A 22,762-nucleotide genomic window follows, 5' to 3' on the forward strand; every position below is an offset into this window, starting at 1 on the left:
TGGTTTGTTTTATTTTCAGCCTGTGCAGTTAGCTTCCACATCCGTACACACAAAATAAATGCAAAATGTAAAATTATGTAAAATTTAAAACTTATTGACATTCTATACCTCCTTTAATCCTTTAATGAAATAAATATTTACTTCCTCAGATCATGCAAAACTGTAGTCTGTAAATTCTTTCCTTTTATTGGCTCTCTACTTTTACACCTGCATGAATGAGGGTGTGTTTCATGTAAATTAGATTAGATATGAGGGTAAATTAGAGTAGTGTGTGCATAGGATATGTAAATAAGGGACTAGTGGGTGGAGCTTGTCTCCACGCAATGATCTGTCACTCTCGCTCCCCGCAATGCCACGAATGACCACCAGAGGTCGCGCTCTCCTGTGTCTTCATTCATTTCCTCTAATCATTTTCCTTACCACACTGTGTGAGATTTAAAGTTATAATACTAATAATTATCTGGTGCGGATGCGGCAGAAGATGAAGTATTTCTATATTTGTAAAGTAACATCTTTCTTTAGGCTAGTTTTGTTGCTGTGATACGCACCATTATGTCATAGTATTATTTTTTTTCTTGAAAAATTCAGACTTTATTCTAGTAATATCATATATTATGACTTTTTCCCCCTCAAAATGGTGGACCTGACTCCAAAAGCCTGGAAAATAAAGTTCATTTTGGTTTCTAAATCTGATATTCTCTGTTATTAGAGCAATACGATATTCAATATGATATTAACATTTTCCCCGGGTCAGACACTTTGCTTATTCAGTCAAAATATTGGGAAGAATTTATACATTTATTAATTTATGTTTAAGATATAGTGAACCTGTAGTACATTTTGTGAACAGTATTAAACCTCTGTTCATAGGCATTTTTAATTTATTTACTTTTATACAGACAAAAATCGAATTAAGTCAGTATTGTAAATTAAATCGAATCGTGACCGGAGCGTATGGTTACACCCCTAGTACCTAATGATAAGTATGACTAGCGTACTCAATCACCAGCAGAAGAGCTGAAAGAGCACTTTCCAACACTAGCTAATTTAACAGATGGTTATCTAATTTATCTACCAATCTATCCACCGTGTCCCTCAACACATACTGACGTCATTAACCAGAGTAGTTTACTTAAAAAATGTACACAGCTTAACATTAACAGTGTATTTTTGTTCACATTTCTCACATCTTCATCATTTTACTTGTCGAGAAATAAAGTACACATTGTCTTGGTAAAGATTCTTTTTATTTTCTATATTAAAAAATACAAAATGTTAAAAATAAAATGGTGATATTTAAAAGGCACAAGAGTATTTGCTCCGAGTTTTCTCATTATATTACATGTACTTCACACATCATTGCAACCAGGTTAACTAACGCAGTGAACAAAATGATATATAACCCTTATTATATATTGTGCACATAGTCTTCATCGATACTGGTGCATTTGTTTGAAGGTTTTAACTGAACAAAACATTCCAACCACACATCTCCTCACACAACTTCAATTAAAGTTCACACAGCTGAAAAGAAAAATCAAAACAAATATAAAATACACACCTCGAGTCTGCTCTCAATAACGCACACCAAAATGTTCATCAGTAATGTAACATGAAGCGTTTTGAGGTTGTAATGTGCAGGTCACCATGTTGGGATGAAACTCACTCCAATAGCAGACACATTTATTTCAGACGTGTTTTTGCATTAGCAACATGTAGGCTTTATTAGAGACTAAACACACGTTCACTTTCACCTCATGAGGACGTTTGCAGGCTTCAGCTAAACAAATCCAGTCAGAAAGACGAGTGCGTGTAAGATGCTGAGCTACAAACAGCATGATGTTAAAGCGACAGATCAGTATTATTTACAATCCACAAAATGACTCTAAAGCAATTATGAAATGATTTCTACATTAAACGGGTCCTCTTTTTATAGATGAACTTTGCTCACTCCTCCATGACTGCGTTCTGGATTCTGTATTCACCAGTGTGAGCTGTTAAAGAAATGAAAAAGGTCATTTGTTTCATTACAATTTTACTCCAGGTGTTTATGACAGAAAAGCAACCGAACTGCATTTAAGTGCCAGTGCCTCAGATGTGTTATAAAATCAACATCATTCATTCAGTCGTCTTCAGTCACTTCAAAATGTTTTTTTTTTTTTATGGTAATAGTGAGTCACATGATTTCTACTTTTCTTTAATTGAAAATATTTTTCTGTCAGTAATTAAAGTTAATTTGTTCATTATGTGAAACGTACTGAAAGAGTTCTTACCTCGAGCTCTGTAACATTTGACCAGCAGAATGATGGTCACCAGCAGAGAGGCCGTCACTACACTACTGATCAGCATGAGCACTGAGAATGGAGCTTCTACACCTGATGGACCTGACACTGAATAAAATAATCATTATAATAACACTTTATTCATGATGAACTGTTTGTATGTTTTACTCAAACTGCAGTACAAATAAATCCATGTTCACTCGTGCACAAATACCATACTGTACATGTACATGTACATAAACTCAGCACTATAGATTACATTATTATTATATAGATTACATTATTTGTTTTTACATTAAGATACTGCTTTCAACACATTCAGTCACAGTTGTATTTAAATGAATATTGAAATGATATGTCACCTCTGACTGAGACCCAGCAAAAAGGATTACAACATGAATATTTCTTTATCCAGACACTGACAAGTTATCCCTAGTATAAGGTGTGTAATTCTATAATAAAATAATTTATCTGTAATATAATATAAAGCCAATACTGACTGAAGGTTACAGAGACTGCAGTTATTTGAACAAACTCTGATCAACACTACTTGATTTCAGTGTGAAACTCATTAGTGTGATTGTGTTTGTGGTGTTGAATTGGATGAAAACTCTTTAGGAGTGTAAAACTAGAGTTGTGTAGAGTCACATTACAGCCTCATTCAGTGTTTCACCTGCTCTACCGTAGCTGATTCAGCTCATGAGAGAAACTCCACTGTGCCGTTCTGTTGCTGTCTTCAGGTAATATTAAAATGACAAAACATTCAGAACTTTCAAAACATTACTGAGATAAACCAGTTCAGTGTGTCTTGTTGAACAGTTCTCCCAGTTGGAAACCCAGAGTTCTGAATATTCTGTAATGAAACATTTCCCTTTTCCTTCAACAATAAACACACTACATGAAGACTCACCATTCACTGTGATGTTGACAGGATTACTGTTTTCTCCAGATTCAGACTCACACCAGTAAACTCCAGTGTCGGATGTGGAGAGGAAGCTGATTTTACATGTAGATCCTGTAACTGATCCCCACCATGAACAGTCTGACACTATCGCTCTGAGTGTGTATCGAATCACTCTCCATCCAGTAGAGTTACTCTGTTTCTCACAGTTCAGTGAGAGAGAGTCATCAGTAAAGTGTTGAGTTCTGTTGGGATTGATGATCAGAGAGACTGGAGGAGATTCACCTTAAACACAGAACATTATAATTCACGTGTTATTATGATTGTGTTTTCATGACATAACTTACACTGAACACATTCACACCTCGTTTAATTAAACAGTGCTATTTGAAGGAGAATAATCCTCTACCAGTGCTTAGGGCTAGTCAACTATTTCATTTACACATAAACTATATTCAACACTCCAACATTACACTATTGTTGTTATTTTTCCTCACCAGTGATCCATAGTGGTTGTTCATTGCTGTAACGTGTGTGATAAACTCGTTCCTCTCTCTCTGCTCTGCACACATAAACTCCTGTGTGTTTAAGAGCAGCAGGACTGATAGTGTAGGAGTCTCCATAGATAATATCACCATAACGGTCTCTTTTTATTCTGTAGGGAACACCTGTGTACCAGCTGAATTTCCAGTCTGTTGAGGAGTTTGTAATCTCACAGTTTAGAGTCACTGAGTCTCCTTCAGTCAGCCAGCTCTGTGGAGATACACTCAGTACTACCTGTGGTTTCTCTGCTACACAGGAAACACACAATTATAAATCTGTACATTTACTTTATACACAATAACAATCTTATGAATGTGTAATGCAGATCAACTGGTTACTAAGTACAGTACGGATACAAAACTACGTCAACCAAGTCTTATTTACAACTAAATAAAAGTATCTTACAAAAATGCAGTCTTCATTAATCTTCATTAATCTTCATTAATCAGTATGACTCTCTGCAGCTGGAGATAATCAGCTAGCTGATATTATTGCTAGGGTTAATGTGACTTTTCTCCAAAAAAAAAATAATAATAATAACTGTAAATATGTGACATTTTAGACCAAAATATTGTTTGAAGGTATAAAAAATTTCAGTGTCGTAAAATAGCATTTGCGTTGACTGCATGTCCAGGGCCAGCCCAGAAAAACGATCTAATCTAATCCAGCAAATGGATTTAGAGTTAATGTTTAAAATGTAAAATATATTAAGGACCTCTAGTGACTTGAAAGGTTGACTTGAAGAGCTAATCTTTGTTATTTCACTAGAGTGTGAAATAGAATAATAAACGTGGTGCCATAAATTTGGCTACTGAAAAAAAATGTGTTAATGATGTAATTCAGGGGTGTCCAAACTTTTTTCATTGAGGGCCACATACAGAAAAATATACGAAGGGCTGGGCCACTCACTAGAGGTGAAGTATACCGCCTCACCTCTAGTGTATTAAAGTTAGCAATGTCAATCAAATGTAGGTAAATTATGCTTGCTAATTGAATTTGCTTAAAGAAAAAAAACAGCCCACATCACAACTTTCCATTAATTGGTTTTCATATTTTTTTTTTTTTACGAAAATTGTTGGCAGTTCATTCTAAAAGCAGCAACCTCTGATTGCTTCTTAGTCAGGATGGTGATCCACCTTCACAGCCCTGTATAAAGTGCTAAAAATAAGGGTAAAAGGGGATGGCAATATTTAAGCTGATAATACACATAAGTTATTGGGCTTGTTAACATCAACGTTTGTTAGAAAATTTTCATGTTAGATAACTTTAATTGACTGAATTTATTAAATAATTGAGCTTATTAACGCATGAATACTGTGTAATATATTTTTTTTAACTCACCTATAGTGGTAACAGTGGTACTGCAACAATGTTCCCACTATAGGTGAGTTAAAAAAAAAATTAAAAATAGGTCCCCGTATTCAGCATCGACATCAGATAGAAAAGATTGAAATTCTCTGTGGTACAGCTTTCGTGCTCGAATTACATTGACAGTTTTCACAACAGTGTTCATCACATCCTCAAGCTGGACTGTCTTGGCACAGAGGGCTCCTTGGTGGATGATACAGGGCATTTATCAGCCTCACCTCCACTTTCTTTCACTTTGGCACACACCATAGAGGCCATTCCTTTGCACTTGCCTGTCATAGCTGGAGCACCATCCATTGTAACTCCACACAGCTTGTCCCATTTAAGTTCAATCTTGTCAGTAGCATTTGACACAGCTTCAAAAATGTCCTTACTCGTTGTTGTGCCCTTTAGACTCCTAAGGTCGAGCAGCTCCTCCGTAACGCAAAAGTTATCGTCAAATCCCCACAAAAAAAAACAGCTGTGCGATGTCTGTGGCATCTGTGCTCTCATCACATGAAATCGAATAAAAATCAAAAGCACAAGCTTTATCTGACACGTGATGTTTTAAGTTAGCTGACAAGTCTTCGATTCTCAGCACAACTGTGTTTATGGACATGCTCACGTTGTTGAATTCCTGCATCTTTTCTGGGCACACTATTCCTGCGACTTTAATAAGGCACCGTTTTATTAAGTCCCCATCTGAGAAAGGTTTCGCATGTTGGGTAATGAGTTGAGCTACCCCGTAGCTGGATATTGTGGCATTTTCTCGTATTTTGTTAGCAAGGGAAAATACTGTAGTTGAGCTAGCAGGCTAGCTGCCATTTGCCCAACTTTCTCTTGTCGCTCGGCACTGGTGTTAATGTGTGGCCCATATTCCATTATGTATTTTGAATTTGCTGCGGGCCAATTAAAAATGGACCACGGGCCGCAGTTGGCCCACTGGCCGTAGTTTGGACACCTCTGATATAATTGTTTATCAGCAATTTAAAAACATGTGTAATGAAAAAAATGTGTAATGTGGCCCATTACAACAAAAAATGCTTTAAATTTCAGTTTCATGTGCATAGCATCATTATTCCTACTTTGTATGCAGAGGAAGGAGTCAGATTCTGCCAGGGAGTAGAAATTTGGTACAACACTGAAAACAATTGAACTGCAGCTCCTGGTGACTGGCTTGGAGATTTAAACATGATGGTTTTTAAAATAAATTGGAAAATTTGACATTGCAGATGTTAATCGTGAATTTATGTTAATCGTGAATTACCTATCATTATTGCATCATCCTAAATGTTTATCACACATCACATTTTTCTCCAGATTGTGCATCAATACTCACCACAATTATACTGTAAATGTAAAACTATAAAATCCAGATGTTACTGACACAGACTCACCTGATACAGTCAGAGTAACAGCATCACTGATCTCTGAGCTCTGAGAGTCACTCCTCTGTCCTCTGCAGGTGTAGTTACCACTGTCAGAGTCTCTAACATACCAGATACTGATATCCTGCATTCTCCTGTCATAATCTAACATGTCAAATACAGGAAAGTGGAGTGTGTTATTATTCCTATACCAGCTGTATGTCCACTTATTGCCTCCTCCTCCCTGTATGTCACATCTGAATATAACAGTCTCTCCTCTGTACAGATGTGTATCAGGCTCTATGGACACCACAGCTTTAGGACTCCCTGTAAAAACATTCTAGTGTTAATAAATTATATATAAAATAAACCCCAAGTGTTCAGAGGTGAACAGAGTCATTTAACACACATTGTTGTTCAATCTTTTCTGATTTTATCATACTATACATCATAAGTAAAAATAATTCTTAAAAAAAAAAAGTAAATAAAGAGGGTGTGAATGCACCAAGAGCACAAAGTGAAACTAAACATGAAATAAACTGATATCAGAGTAAAGCTTAAAGGTCCTTTCTGCTAAATAAAATGGTATTGATAAAAATCTTAACAAATTATCAAATCCTGCATGGTACAGTACAAACACAACCTTCTCAGCTCCTATTAAATATGAAACATGTACACAGAATGTAGAGAAAATATAAATATATAAATCACCTTGAGCATGTGGCACTGGTATAAGTGAAATCAGCACTAAAAAGAGAACAGAAACAGAACATGATGAAAACATGGAAAAGATTCAGTGTGTGATTGAAAAGAGCACATTTTAGACACACGGATCTCAAAACATTAAATTATAGGATAAATCTAACCATCTGAAAGAAATACAATATGTTGAGCTGTTTCAATAATAAGTAAAGTATAAAACTAAAGTACAACAATGAGCTCAATCCTGTTCTGTGTGTGTTTCAGTAAATAAACAAATATGTTTCCTCAGATATTATTACTGAAATTTGGACTCAGTGCACGCATTAATCTGAACAGTAGGATATAAAACCAATGGACTGTCACACTTTTTTCTGCACATGTGTTACGCCACGGCCAGCAAAGGGCACTGCAGCACGACTTCTGACTGGTCACGTGACTCTTTTGTTTTCGTTTGCTTCCTGCTTGGACATTGATTTAAGTCTGATCATGTCTCTGATTTGCCCCAGGTGTCCATGTTTTGGTTTGATTATGTTGACTATTTAAACCCCTCCGTGAGCGCGCACTTCGTGCAGTATTATTTGGTTTACATTTGTCATGTCCAGGAAGTATGATGGTATGTGCTAACGTGTAGCATACTAGCGGTTGTAGCTAGATCACCAGAGTTTAAGTATAGTCAGTAGAGACCGCGCTCCCTGTGTTTTGTTTGCCTGCTAATTAATAAAGACTTTGACCTGCACCTGCATCCGCCTCCATTCCCGTTTTGTAACAGAATACTGCACCAAAAATGCGGAAGCAGCAGATTGCCATGAGCGCCGCTGAAGAGGCTAGGATTTGGGTGCTTTACCGTTCGTACCTGGAGATGAGCAAACAGCTCGAAGAGGAAATTGCTCAGTGCAAAGCCGAGCTGCACGCCACGTCATCCCTCGCGCTATGTACCCCGTCACCGCCGCCGAAGAGCGACGCCGTGCAACACAGCCAGTTAAGTGACCTGAGCATCTGGGGCTTCCCACTGCAGGGGAGGTACACCATGCTGCGCAGTCCAGAGGTGAAGGCTGGCCCAGAAATTTTTTTGGGTGGGCAACGAGGACAGCAGAGCTCCAGCCTGAGGCCTACGAGGAGGTCTCAGCTGTGGAGCTCGCACCTGAGGTCAACATGGCGACCTCAGAGGGACAGCTTGAGGTGGCTGAGGAGACATCCCGCTGCCCTGCCCGGCCGAGGAAGCTGTCCTGCTGTCCAGCCCAGCCGAGGAGGCCATCCCGCTGTCCTGCACAGCCGAGGAAGCTGCCCTGCTGTCCAGCCCAGCTGAGGAGGCCGTCCCGCTGCCCTGCACAGCCGAGGAAGCCGTCCTGCTGCCCTGCCCGGACGAGGAGGCTGCCCAGCCCTCCAGTGCCGCCGGGGGCGGTGCCCAGATCCCAGAGCCGGGGGTGGCGGTGCCCAGTATTCCAGGGCAGCGCCCAGCAGCCCAGTGCCGCCGGGGGTGGCACCCAGCATCCCAGTGCCGCCTGAGGCGGTCCCCTATATACCAGAGCCGGCGCCCTGTTTACCAGAGCCGCCGGGTCCAGCGCCCTGCTTTCCAGAGCCGCCGCCCAGCATTCCAGTGCCGCCGGGGGCTGTGCTCCGACTTTCAACCCCGGTGGGGGTGTTTCTCTGCCCCTCTGCTGCCTGACGGAGGCTGCCTCGCTTTCTGTGGCAGCGAGAGACAGTTCGCACAGGGGGCCCGGGACCCCCATTGGAGGGGGGTTCTTGGTGCTCCGGGAGCAGCACCCTTTGGAGGGGGGTTCTGTTACGCCACGGCCAGCAGAGGGCACTGCAGCACGGCTTCTGACTGGTCACGTGACTCTTTTGTTTTCATTTGCTTCCTGCTTGGACATTTATTTAAGTCTGATCATGTCTCTGATTTGCCCCAGGTGTCCATGTTTTGGTTTGATTATGTTGACTATTTAAACCCCTCCATGAGTGCGCACTTCGTGCAGTATTATTTGGTTTACATTTGTCATGTCCAGGAAGTATGACGGTATGTGCTAACGTGTAGCATGCTAGCGGTCGTAGCTAGATGTCCAGAGTTTAAGTATAGTCAGTAGAGACCGCGCTCCCTGTGTTTTGTTTGCCTGCTAATTAATAAAGACTTTGACCTGCATCCGCCTCCAGTCCCGTTTCGTAACAACATGGAATAATCCCAAAACCTTTTCACCCAGGTCTGTAACATGCTAGAATGTTAATTGTGTTTGAGACACATGCAGAAGAGAGACATTTCCTCCCAGAAATGACATTTCCTCCTCTGATCTATCCAGTTTCTTCCCATCTGATTTGCTACGCTAAATTTCTCCTAGGTGTGAATGAGTGAATGTGTGTGTGTGTGTGTGTGTGTGTGTGTGTGTGTGTATACAGTCAGGGGAAAAAAGTATTTGATCCCCTGCTGATTTTGTATGTTTGCCCACTAACAAAGAATTGATCAGTCTATAATTTTAATGGTAGATTTGTTTGAACAGTGAGAGACAGAATAATAACAAAAAAATCCAGAAAAACGCATGTCAAAAATGTTATAAATTGATTTGCATTTTAATGAGGGAAATATGTATTTGACCCCTCTGCAAAACATGACTTAGTACTTGGTGGCAAAACCCTTGTTGGCAATCACAGAGGTCAGATGTTTCTTGTAGTTGACCACCAGGTTTGCACACATCTCAAGAGGGATTTTGTCCCACTCCTCTTTGCAGATCTTCTCCAAGTCATTAAGGTTTCGAGGCTGACGTTTGGCAACTCAAACCTTCAGTTCCCTCCACAGATTTTCTATGGGATTTAGGTCTGGAGACTGCTTAGGTCACTCCAGGACCTTAATGTGCTTCTTCTTGAGCCACTCCTTTGTTGCCTTGGCCGTGTGTTTTGGGTCATCGTCATGTTGGAATACCATCCACAACTCATTTTCAATGCCCTGTCTGAGGGAAGGAGGTTTTCACCCAAGATTTGACGGTACATGGCCCCATCCATCGTCCCTTTGATGCGGTGAAGTTGTCCTGTCCCCTTAGCAGAAAAACACCCCCAAAGCATAATGTTTCCACCTCCGTGTTTGACGGTGGAGATGGTGTTCTTCGGGTCATAGGCAGCATTCCTCCTCCTCCAAACACGGCGAGTTGAGTTGATGCCAAAGAGCTCCATTTTGGTCTCATCTGACCTCAACACTTTCACCCAGTTGTCCTCCGAATCATTCAGATGTTCATTGGCAAACTTCAGATGGGCATGTATATGTGCTTTCTTGAGCAGGGGGACCTTGCGGGCGCTGCAGGATTTCAGTCCTTCTCTGCGTAGTGTGTTACCAATTGTTTTCTTGGTGACTATGGTCCCAGCTGCCTTGAGATCATTTACAAGATCCTCCCATGTAGTTCTGGGTGGATTCCTCACTGTTCTCATGATCACTGCAACTCCACGAGGTGAGATCTTGCATGGAGCCCCAGGCCGAGGGAGATTGACAGTTCTTTTGTGTTTCTTCCATTTGCGAATAATCGCACCAACTGTTGTCCCCTTCTCACCAAGCTGCTTGGCAATGGTCTTGTAGCCCATTCCAGACTTGTGTAGGTCTACAGTCTTGTCCCTGACATCCTTGGAGAGCTCTTTGGTCTTGGCCATGGTGGAGAGTTTGGAATCTGATTGATTGATTGCTTCTATGGACAGGTGTCTTTTATACAGGTAACAAGCTGAGATTAGACTCCCTTTAAGAGTGTGCTCCTAATCTCAGCTTGTTACCCGTATAAAAGACACCTGGGAGCCAGAAATCTTTCTGATTGAGAGGGGGTCAAATACTTATTTCCCTCATTAAAATGCAAATCAATTTATAACATTTTTGACGTGTTTTTCTGGATTTTCTTGTTGTTATTCTGTCTCACTGTTCAAATAAATCTACCATTAAAATTATAGACTGATCATTTCTTTGTCAGTGGGCAAACGTACAAAATGAGCAGGGGATCAAATACTTCTTTCCCTCACTGTCTGTGTCTGTGTGTGTGTGTGTGTGTGTGTGTGTGTGTGTGTATAAACGGTGCACTACCATGAACTTGAGTCCTATCCAGAGTTTATTAAGGGATTAAAGTGGAATTTGGATGGGTGTGGAACAGTGATTGTGATGAAGGTTGCCATTTCAATTTGATCTTACACAGAAAAAATATCATATAATTAATACGAAATGAAAAATCACATTGCAGCATGCTATCTCAGTGTCCTCGCTATTACACAACAACACCAAACACTAATGCTGAATGTGATAGGTCAATGTTGATTAGAAAAAAGTATAAATAAAACATGGGGGTAAGGTGGCTTAGTGATTAGTGCATTCGCCTCACACCTCCAGGGTTGAGGGGTCGATTCCTGTCATTGCCCTGTGTGTGGGAGCTTGCATGTTCTCCCCGTGCTTCGGGGGTTCCTCCGGGTACTCCGGTTTCCTCCCCAAGTCCCAAGACATGCATTATAGGCTGATTGGCATTACAAAGTGTTCATAGCGTGTGAATGTGTGATGGTGTCCTGTGAAGGATTGGCACCCCATCCAGGGTGTCCCCTGCCTTGTGCCCCGTGCTGCCTGGGATAGGCTCCAGGTTCCCCGTGACCCAATAAGGATAAGCAGTATAGAAAATAGAAGGATAATTAACACATAAAAATATGTTGTACTTTATCTTAGGCCTATGACCGGATGTGGCTCAAAAATGTTCTTTTTATTAAAAAGAGCAGAATATCAAAATTGATGCAAATGTCAGGCAAAATAGGGTCATGATACAGGCTATGTTCAGGTGATAAGTAAACAGAGAGGGGTAGACAAAACTAGAATCACAAATCACAAAAGATCAAAGTCAAAACCAAAGGAGCAATAGGGTCAGTCCCTCTCAGGTGGTCCAATAATTGCAAAGTTGATTGCTCTAACATTTTAGTTTTGTTTTTTGTTTTTTTTGAGTGAGACAATGTATTGTCATTATAAAATCACCAGGTTCTTTTTTTTTACACAATGACGGCCATCTTTGTGTCATGGCACTCAACAAATTTTGGTTATATAGCTGTTCACAAAAACCTCCTTTCAACTTGTATATTTCTGGTGTTGGTGCAGATACGAGTCTAACATTTCGACATAAATAAGTCCTCTTTAGTAGCATTCTGCTGTAAAAATGAGTCTTGGAAGTAAACTCTGCAGGACAGTGGACCTCAAGGCCCAGATTTTAAGAACCAGCCTGATCTATCATGTTGGTATGTGTGCATAGATTTTATTCAACTATGGAAGTCAAGTGGAAGAGGAGCTCAGCCTTCTTACATTAGATGGTAGGTTGGGCAGAGGAATGAGGTGCAGAGATTTAGAGAATCGGTCTATGATCACCAGTATGATAGTGTTCCCTTCTGTCATAAAATAGATAGGCTAGGTGTGATAATGGTCATTGGGAAACAGGCAGAGGCATGTGTTTACCTGCAGGAATTGTTCTAGGAGCTTTGGCTTGGGTGCAGTTAGAGCATGAGGAGACAAAGCTGTCGATATCCATGAGCAGGTTTGGACAACAATACTTGATGTGGAGAAACTGGTAAGTCTTGTAAACTCCTGGGAGTCCAGTAGCAGGAGATGTGTCTGCTCAAGTAATTAGTTTGTCTCTCAGTGGGGACGGTTAATGTACGTTTTCAGGGGGACAGGATTCTGGAATGTGTTGACCTTGGTTTTGGGCTATTTCTCTGTCACTGTCACAGGTGTACTTTCTTTTTCCCATGACTGTACATTAATGCAGATATTATGGATATCTCAAAAGCAGTGAAACAAATGTTACCAGGATCAAATCTGCAGGAACTTCATTGCAGATTAAAACATTATTAACTTATATTGAAGTGCTGATTTCATTTTGGAAGAGGGCACGCTGCATGCTCCCTCACAATGTATTACTAATTCTTCAGGAATCCTAAAGTGTGACTCATTTTCAGCCAAAATATTGTTCTAATGGAGAGTGGGCAAGATCATAATGAGTATATGTGAATATCAGACAGGTTCCCTGCTCCACCTCCCACCTCTACTACACACCGTCTTCAACAGTCACTACAACACACCCTTTGTCTCCAACAGGCACCAGTACACACCCTTTGTCTCCAACAGTCACTACAACACACTCTTTGTCTCCAACAGGCACCAGTACACACCCTTTGTCTCCAACAGTCACTACTACACACCCTTTGTCTTCAACAGTCTCTACTACACACCCTTTGTCTTCAACAGTCTCTACTACACACACTTTGTCTCCATCAGTCACTACTGTACACACTTTGGCTACAAACATGAAGTTGTTGATTTTTACTTTGACTTTACTTTGATCCCCTGCTGATTTTGTACGTTTGCCCACTGACAAAGAAATGATCCGTCTATAACTTTAATGGTAGATTTATTTGAACAGTGAGAGACAGAATAACAACAAAAAAATCCAGAAAAACGCATGTCAAAAATGTTATAAATTGATTTGCATTTTAATGTGGGAAATAAGTATTTGACCCCTCTGCAAATCATGACTTAGTACTTGGTGACAAAACCCTTGTTGGCAATCACAGAGGTCAGATGTTTCTTGTAGTTGGCCACCAGGTTTGCACACATCTCAGGAGGGATTTTGTCCCACTCCTCTTTGCAGATCTTCTCCAAGTCATTAAGGCCTAGGCCACTCCAGGACCTTAATGTGCTTCTTCTTAAGCCACTCCTTTGTTGCCTTGGCCGTGTGTTTTGGGTCATCATCATGTCATTTTTGACATGTGTTTTTCTGGATTTTTTTGTTGTTATTCTGTCTCTCACTGTTCAAATAAATCTACCACTAAAATTATAGACTGATAATTTATTTGTCAGTGGGAAAACGTACAAAATTAGCAGGGGATCAAATACTTCTTTCCCTCACTGTAACAATGTTGTACTTCCCTTCAACAGACTGAACTAATTTTATTAATTTCTTCATCAAAAGCATCAACTTCTACATTAGATCCCTTACCTACATGTCTCTTTAAACACATCATTCCAGAAGTAATCAAAGCCCTTATAAAAATACTAAATTCTTCCTTTAGAACTGGTTATGTATCTAAATCATTTAAACTAACACTTATCGAGCCCCTGATTAAAAAAATAACTGACCTTGACTCTCATTAACTGTCCAGTTATCGGCCAATATCAAATCTCCATTTTATCTCCAAGATCTTAGAAAAGGTTGCAGCACAGGAACTCATGTCTACATAGGAATAACATTCCTGTATGGCCTCACCACCGCAGCTGAAGACATTTCAGTTATTCACAACCCTGACTTCCATTGGTGAAAGTACAAACACCATCCAGTCATTTTCTTTTAGCAGATCAAATGATCATGAGAGGTTGTCACTGAGCAGCAGATGACAGCAGGACACAGAAGATCAGCTACAGATTCCAGCAATACAGACTCGTTTACACTCATTAGATTATTTAAACCCTGTGTTTTAAACTTGCTCTACTTGTACTCTTACCTGTTGAACTATCATAGTTACTGAGAGTAGTTACACATCAAACTAAACCCTTCTCATAACAGATATGGATACACTGATCCACCTGAGCAGTCATGCCGAAGTACACACAATGTCCTAATCACACAATAAACTCATCACTCAGGACATTCAGACTGCAGATGAACAACTTTATACCCCACCACTCACTCTAATGAAGACACAAAGAGAACATTTACTCACAGAGCATCACAGCGAGTGGACTGAACTCCATCCTGTCTCTCTAACGACTGACTGACTGACAGAGCAGTGATTTTTAAATAAACCCTGACCACTCCCTGTGTTCTTACAGAGAGAGAGCATGCGTGAGAGAGAGAGAGAGAGAGAGAGAGAGAGAGAGAGAGAGAGAGAGAGAGAGATTTAAGGATTTAAAGACTTACACTTACTTACTCTGTAAAAGCTATAACAGATTTTACTTTACAAAGATTGATATGTTTTGTTTTAAAGTGTAACACACTGTGTAAAGGTGCTGTGATAACTGAGAGATGGAGAACATAAAGAATAAATAAAGAAATAAATAAAGAAACAGAGTGAAAGTAGAGGAAGGTGCTACAGGAAATGTTTTATTCCATATGGAGCTTCATTCAGATCTGAAAATGCTTTATCATTATTAGTAAATAATATATATTATGTCACGTGATCAGTATTTCAAGAGGCGCTGAAATGAGGTATTGTTCTGTTTACGGTGTGAAAATGCTTTTCGTGCACATATGTACAGCACTTAATTCTACATATAAGTTTATTTCACTACATAGATAGAAGTTATTTACCTGTTATCCTAATCATGTGTATTATATATCATCTTTAGAGGTATTACTCTGTAAGGAAACCAAATGTAATAATAACAAGATATTCTATATGTAGTAAGATTCTCCCAGTATTCTGGAAAATATAAACCATCAATCCATGCATCTTATACCACTTACTCCTTTTCAGGGTCACGGGGAACCTGGAGCCTATCCCAGGGAGCATCGGGCACAAGGCGGGATACACCCTGGACAGGCTGTCAGTCCATCACAGGGCACAATCACACACCCATTCATACACTACGGACACTTTGGACATGCCAATCAGCCTACCATGCATGTCTTTTGACTGGGGGAGGAAACCAGAGTACCTGGAGGAAACCCCCGCTGCACGGGGAGAACATGCAAACTCCTCACACACATGGCCCCAGCGGGACTCGAACCCCGGACCCTGGAGGTGTGAGGTGAACATGCTAACCAAGTCATGTTCCTGTCGGAGGTCAAAAAGACGGCCCCTGTCTGTAGGTCGAGGAGACCGCTCCCTAAGCCACGTTCCTATGTGAGGTCGAAGAGACGGTGCCCCAAACCACATTCCTGTCCAAGGTCAAAGAGACGGCGCCCCAATTCACGTTCCTGTCTGAGGTCAAAGAGACGGCCCCCCAAGCCACATTCCTGTCTGAGGTCAAAGAGATGGTCCCCCATGCCACATTCCTGTCCGAGGTCGAAGAGAGGGCCCCTGTCCGAGTTCGAAGAGACCGCTCCCTGAGCCACGTTCCTATGTGAGGTCGAAGAGACGGTGCCCCAAACCACATTCCTGTCCGAGGTCGAAGAGACGGCCCCCCAAGCTACGTTACTGTCCAAGGTCAAAGAGACGGCACCTCAATTCACGTTCCTGTCCGAGGTCAAAGAGACGGCCCCCCAAGCCACATTCCTGTCTGAGGTCAAAGAAATGGTCCCCCATGCCACATTCCTGTCCAAGGTCGAAGAGAGGGCCCCTGTGCGAGTTTGAAGAGACCGCCCCCTAAGCCATGTTCCTATGTGAGGTCGAAGAGATGGTGCCCCAAACCACATTCCTGTCCGAGGTCGAAGAGACGGCCCCCCAAGCTACGTTCCTGTCCAAGGTCGACGAGGCAGCTCCCCAAGCCACGTTCCTGTCCGAGGTCAAAGACACACCCCCCCAAGACACGTTCCTGTCTGAGTTCAAAGAAACGGCCCCCCAAGCCAAGTTGCTGTGCGTGGTCAAAGAGACGGCCCCCCAAGCCACATTCCTGTCTGAGGTCGACGAGGCAGCCCCCCAAGCCACGTTCCTGTCCGAGGTCAAAGACACTGCCCCCCAAGACACGTTCCTGTCTGAGGTTGTCGAGGAGGCCTCCCAATACACGTTCATGTCCAAGGTCGAAGAGGCGGCCTTCCAAGATGTTTCTGTCTGAGCTCAAAGAGGCATCCTCCCAAGACACGTTCCTGTCCGTGGTCAAAGAGGCGGTCTCCCAAGACATGTTCCTGTTAGAGGTTGAAGAGGCGGTCTCCCAAGACACGTTCCTGTCTGAGGTCAAAGAGGCGGCCTCCCAAGACACGTTCCTGTCTGAGGTCAAAGAGGCGGTGTTAGAGATCTTCAAATCTCAGATTATGTCTTCAGATCTTGGTCATGCCCTTTCATCCTTATATTTCACTTAACTCTTAGTTCTGTGCTGCTATAAGCTAGAAAGTGTGGTTTGCCGCAGAGTTCAGGCACCTGGAGAGTCTGAATGAACACACACACACTGACACACATGCCATTCATAGAGACTTCCGGTTTATTCATGCAAAACAGAAGTATTCATATACATAGATACGCAGCAGTTCATAGGCGGGTTTCTACTTGCAGATAGACAAAACACAGATAGCACACAATGAAAATAAGTCTTTTCTAGAGACAGAAAATACATGTGTCAGCTATAAGAAAGGATGGTAGTTAATCAGCTTATTCAAAGAGGTAATTAAATGAATACATTCATCATAGGTATTTGATAGCAGTTCATAATATAAGAGAGTACATGATTTAACAGAATTTGCTTTCAGGCGGCCTCCCAAGACACGTTCCTGTCTGAGTTCGAAGAGGCGGCCTACCAAGACACTTTCCTGTCTGAGCTCGAAGAGGCTGCCTCCCAAGATACTTTCCTGTCCGAGGTCGACGAGACAGCTAACCAAGTTCTGCTCACACCCGAGTCTACTGATATGGACGACCAAGTTCTGCTCACTCCCGAGTCTGCTGACACGGACAACCAAGTTCTTCTCACGCCCAAGTCTGGTGACACAGCCAACTGAGTTCAACCTGCAGAGTCAGTGAAGAATGACACTCAGCTTCACCGCTTGACTGAGGATGCATTATACAACTGAGGATGCCACTCAGCCTCCCGGTTCAGCTGAGGACATTTCTCCACCTCCCGTTGCAGCTAAGAGCTCCAATTAGCTTCCCTACTCTGCCATGGAAGTCACTATGCCAAGCTTCTCTCCAGACGTCGCTCCGCTTTTCCGTACTCCGCTGAGGACGACGCTCTGCCTCCATGGTCCGCTGAGGATGGTGCTCTGCCAGTGACTACATTTCCCATCATGCATTGTAGCCTACAAACATTGCCGCCATTTAGAGCAATTCCCAGAACACTCACCTTCATTCTAATCACGTACACCTGCATCCAATTCATAGCACAATCACAATCACAGTTTATAAGGACTTTCAATGCATTCACTCTTTGCAAAGTATTATGTGAGTTTCCATTTACCACGCCATTGTTCATGATGTTTTGTGTTCTTGTTTTGATCCTGTTTTAGTCCACGTTTCTTGATTCCTGTTTTGCTTGTTTGCCTATTGCCAATCACCTGACCCATTGCCTGTTTTTTGACCACGCAATTGTTTCATGATTCGCATTTGTCTGCTTGTGTCTCTTAAAAGAAAATATATATATATATATATATATATATATATTTCTGTGCTTTTCACACATTTTGTTATGTTACAGCCTTATTCCAAGATGGATTAAATTAATTATTTTACTCAAAGTTCTACAAACAATACCCCATAATGACAACATGAAAAAAGTTTGTTTGAAATCTTTGCAAATTTATTAAAAATAAAAAACAAAAAAAGCACATGTACATAAGTATTCACAGCCTTTGCCATGACACTCAAAATTGAGCATAGTTAACAATGCATGTCAGAGCAGAAACCAAGCCTGAAGGACTCTCAGACCAAGACCAAGACAAAGATTGAACTCTTTGGCCTAAATGGCAAGCGTCATGTCTGGAGGAAACCAGGCACCAGTCATCACCTGGCAAATACCATCCCTACAGTGAAGCATGGTGGTGGAAGCATCATGCTGTGGGGATGTTTTTCAGCGGCAGGAACTGGGAGACTGGTCAGGATCGAGGGAAAGATGAATGCAGCAATGTACAGAGACGTCCTTGATGAAAACCTGCTACAGAGCGCTCTGGACCTCAGACTGGGGCGAAGGTTCATCTTCCAACAGGACAACGACCCTAAGCACACAGCCAAGATAACGAAGGAGTGTCTACAGGACAACTCTTTGAATGTCCTTGAGTGGCCCAGCCAGAGCCCAGACTTGAACCCGATTGAACATCTCTGGAGAGATCTGAAAATGGCTGTGCACCGACGCTCCCCATCCAACCTGATGGAGCTGGAGAGGTCCTGCAAAGAAGAATGGGAGAAACTGCCCAAAAATAGGTGTGCAAGCTTGTAGCATCATACTCAAAAAGACTTGAGGCTGTAATTGGTGCCAAAGATGCTTCAACAAAGTATTGAGCAAAGGCTGTGAATACTTATGTACATGTGCTTTTTTTGTTTTTTATTTTTAATAAATTTGCAAAGATTTCAAACAAACTTCTTTCACGTAGTCATTTTGGAATAAGGCTGTAACATAACAAAATGTGGAAAAAGTGAAGTGCTGTGAATACTTTCCAGATGTACTGTATAGATTTATAGATTTACATATATATATATATATATATATATATATATATATATATATATATATATATATATATATATATATATATATATATGTATGTATGTATGTATATATTGTCACATCACAGCAAACCAGCAACTCCATTTCCCAGGAGGCAACTTTAACTACAATCATGGCCGCTGAGGACTACACTTCCCACACACGTACGCGCTTGCCTTCGACAGAGTAATAACTACACACACCTGCACACAATCTCACACACAACATACACACAGTATATTATGGATTTTATGAACACTCAGGCTTTGCTTAGTAAACATTCAGTTGACTTGTTCCTGCCGTTATCCAAGCCTTATTCTCGTATTTTGCCAAAGTGACTTTTTGTTCAACACTTTTTCCCATGTCATTACACTTTATTACATAACTTTATTTATAGACTTTAATGTTGTGAATTCTTTATATTTCTGGATTTCCTGAGTTAATACTGATGTCTGGTGAAAATTTAATCTGAATAGTCTCATTGGAACTAAATGTACTGAAAAAATGTTCACACATTCAATACTTATTGATAGAGATAGAAAACCAGTGTTGATGTTCTACAATTAGTATTTCCATATATTTAGTATTTGTAAGTACTTATTTATTATGCATATTGCATATTTGGAGACAGCTGCAAGTCCAGGTTAGCTTTTTATTAAAAAGCTGCTGGCAAACTTTTCCAAAATGTGAAGCAAGCACCATAAATTCGAACAGGCAGAAAGTCGGGCAATTAGCAAACAGCACATGGGTAAAAAAAAAATTAAAGGGTTGATAAGTTAGGTTAAGGTGTGATGCCTACAAATGTATTGTCACAATTGTTAAGTTGTTTTGTGTATTGGCCTGTATAAAAGGAACAATTTGAATGTATTTTTGCAATGGATTTGAAAAGTATTTTTGAGGGTGCAATTGCTTTATTATGCCACAAGGGGCAGAAGTATTTTTGAGGGTGCAATTGCTTGATTATGCCACAAAGTTCACTTATGTGAGCGCTAATAGGGCTGCGCAATGCTTCCGCTCCTCAGACAGAGAACAGCTTACTGAGCAATCACAATTAACATCTCCTGTGTCTGATTTTCCTGTACAAAACAGGTTAGTAGTGTGTGATATTTTGCTGCAATACATTTCTAAGGACTTTTAAAGCCTTAATTATGTTGTTCTGACAACGTTTTATGTGTAAAACAGTGGTTTATTCAGTTGAGAGACCTTGAACTGAAGTGTAGCTAGCTCTCGTGTAAAATGTGTAAGCAACATGGCGGCCTTCTGACGTATTTGTTAAAGCTAAAGTTTATAAAGTACGGTTATTTCAATAGTTGTGTATATATAGTTGTAGTGTGTTGGTAAGGTTAAAAAGACAGAAGTATTTTGTATAATGAAGGCCTCTGTATTGTTTTTGTATTTGAAAATGTAGTAAATTGTGAAACAAGTAGGCTTAACAGTATTAAAGTTACTGGATGTATATGATGTATATGATTTTGGAGCTGGTAATAGCAGTAACTGAGTCATAGTACCAGTTAAGACTGGGTTTGGTGAAGTATTTCTGTTGCCCTTAACAACAAATTTGTACATTTATATAATTTGTAAAATCTTATTCCAGCGGTTTGATATATTAACCTCCATGCTGTAATGTGATGCTAAATGTGTAATTTGTTACATGGAATATTATTGTCGAAGTGGTTTAAATGAAGAAGAAAAAACAGGTTGATTCTGTTTAATAAAGACAGAGAACAGCCTGCTGAGAAATCACAAGTAACATCTCCTGTGTCTGATTTTCCTGAACAAAACAGGACACAATATCTGTTCACAGGTTACTCATGCTTGAGGCCTGTAACAAAGGCACACCGAGCATTACTTCGCAACTGGGTGAGTGTCCAAAGTCTGTTTATATAGGGTCTGAGTGTGATTGGGAACAGGTGCAGATACAGAGAGACTGGAGGAGATTCACATTAAAAACAGAAAACATAATTTGCATGTATTATGCATGCATCCTTTGATTATACAGTACAGTGGCATTTTAATGTGAATAAACCTGTGCATAATACATTTTTCCTAACATTAGTTCACATTAGATCATGTTGTTTGTTCATCATCTGACCATTGCCTGTTTTTGACTACATTTTTGTCTCACGATTTGGATTATCCTGCCAGCTTTATAAATAAAGCCATTGTTTATCTGCATTTGCATCCGTATCCGTCTTTCCGACATAAAGATCACATTGTGGCCTGTATATTAGGTGCACACCCTCTCTATATATGTGTTGAAAGAGCACAATGAAAGATCAACTTTCATGAAATTGCTGAAATGTAATTCTGCCCTCTAGTGGCTGCATCTGGTAGAGTTTTTATCCCTATTGTCTATCCATTGTCCATATTGTCCATCCATTAAAATTCATTTCAGTCTGCTGTTGTGTATTGAGAACAGTACAGACTAAACGACGAGTAGTTCATAGAATTTTAAAAAACGCAGGGATTTATGCATGTACTTTTGATTATTTTTTTTTCTTTTTCTTTTTTTGCCCCTCGTTATTAAAGTAACGTTTCATTCGGCCCATTTTCTCACTTAGAATCGTTTCCCTTCCTGCTTTCCTCGCTTCTTATGGTACAGTCCTGTGGTGCCTCAAAAATTTGGATTTGAGAAAATCTCAGCTGATGATGAAAACATACGGAAATGCAAAAGAGGTTTTAAATGATCATTTCATTTATTGCAGGGAAAAGGATTTGCAACATCTATATAACCCATGTGAAAACATAAATGCCCCCCTAAACTTTATATTTCAGAATTCAACTCTGTATGTCAGCATCATCATTTTAAAATGGACACGGAACCTGACCGGGAGCCAGTGCAAGGACTTCAAAACAGGAGTAATATGATTGTATTTCCTGGTCCCAGTCAGGATCCTGGCGGATTGAGTGTGGATTTAGGAACTCCCACTAAAACGGTGTTACAGCAATCTATCAGAGTGACTACGAGTGAGTTTATCAGCTTTTCAGCTACAGAGAAGTTTAGCACAGGGCGCAGTCTCGCTATATTTCTGAGGTGAAAAAAAAGGATGCTTTAACAGTGCTCTGAACAAAAGAATCACATGTAAGAACTGATATCAAAAATGACTCCAAGGTTCCTCATGTTACTTTGAGTCTCTAGAACAGGGCCATCAACAAATCAACAGGGTCAGTGTTCTGGATTCTGATTGGCCAGAAGGTGTTCATTAATTTTCTATAACAGCAACTTCTAATGCTAAAGTAATTAACAATCTAGGAATTGCGATTTCTTTGGTTTAAAACAAAAAAAGCTTTCAATCAATAACACTAAGTATAATCCAAATATTTATAAGGCAGTATTGCTGTGAGCAAACCCGTCAAA

General features: G+C 40.7%; 1 protein-coding gene across 3 annotated transcripts in view; it reads right to left on the reverse strand.

Moving 5' to 3' along the window:
* Positions 1 to 1,365: 1,365 nt before the first annotated feature.
* Positions 1,366 to 22,762, reverse strand: part of LOC108268246 (uncharacterized) — a 30,559-nt gene continuing 9,162 nt past the window's right edge. The window contains exons 5-10 of one of the 3 annotated variants that reach the window (XM_047156506.2): positions 7,152 to 7,187; positions 6,471 to 6,767; positions 3,681 to 3,971; positions 3,193 to 3,468; positions 2,274 to 2,390; positions 1,366 to 1,994 (exon numbers count right to left, since the gene is read on the reverse strand). In XM_047156506.2, coding sequence (XP_047012462.2) covers positions 1,948 to 1,994; positions 2,274 to 2,390; positions 3,193 to 3,468; positions 3,681 to 3,971; positions 6,471 to 6,767; positions 7,152 to 7,187 — 1,064 coding nt within the window. In that variant the 3' untranslated portion in view covers positions 1,366 to 1,947. Of the gene's footprint in view, positions 1,995 to 2,273; positions 2,391 to 3,192; positions 3,469 to 3,680; positions 3,975 to 6,470; positions 6,768 to 7,151; positions 7,188 to 22,762 lie in introns of all 3 variants that reach the window. The other 2 variants (XM_047156505.2, XM_047156507.2) reach the window with 2 other exon arrangements.

Source organism: Ictalurus punctatus, chromosome 7, assembly GCF_001660625.3.
Source record: "Ictalurus punctatus breed USDA103 chromosome 7, Coco_2.0, whole genome shotgun sequence".
Lineage (NCBI taxonomy): Eukaryota > Metazoa > Chordata > Actinopteri > Siluriformes > Ictaluridae > Ictalurus > Ictalurus punctatus.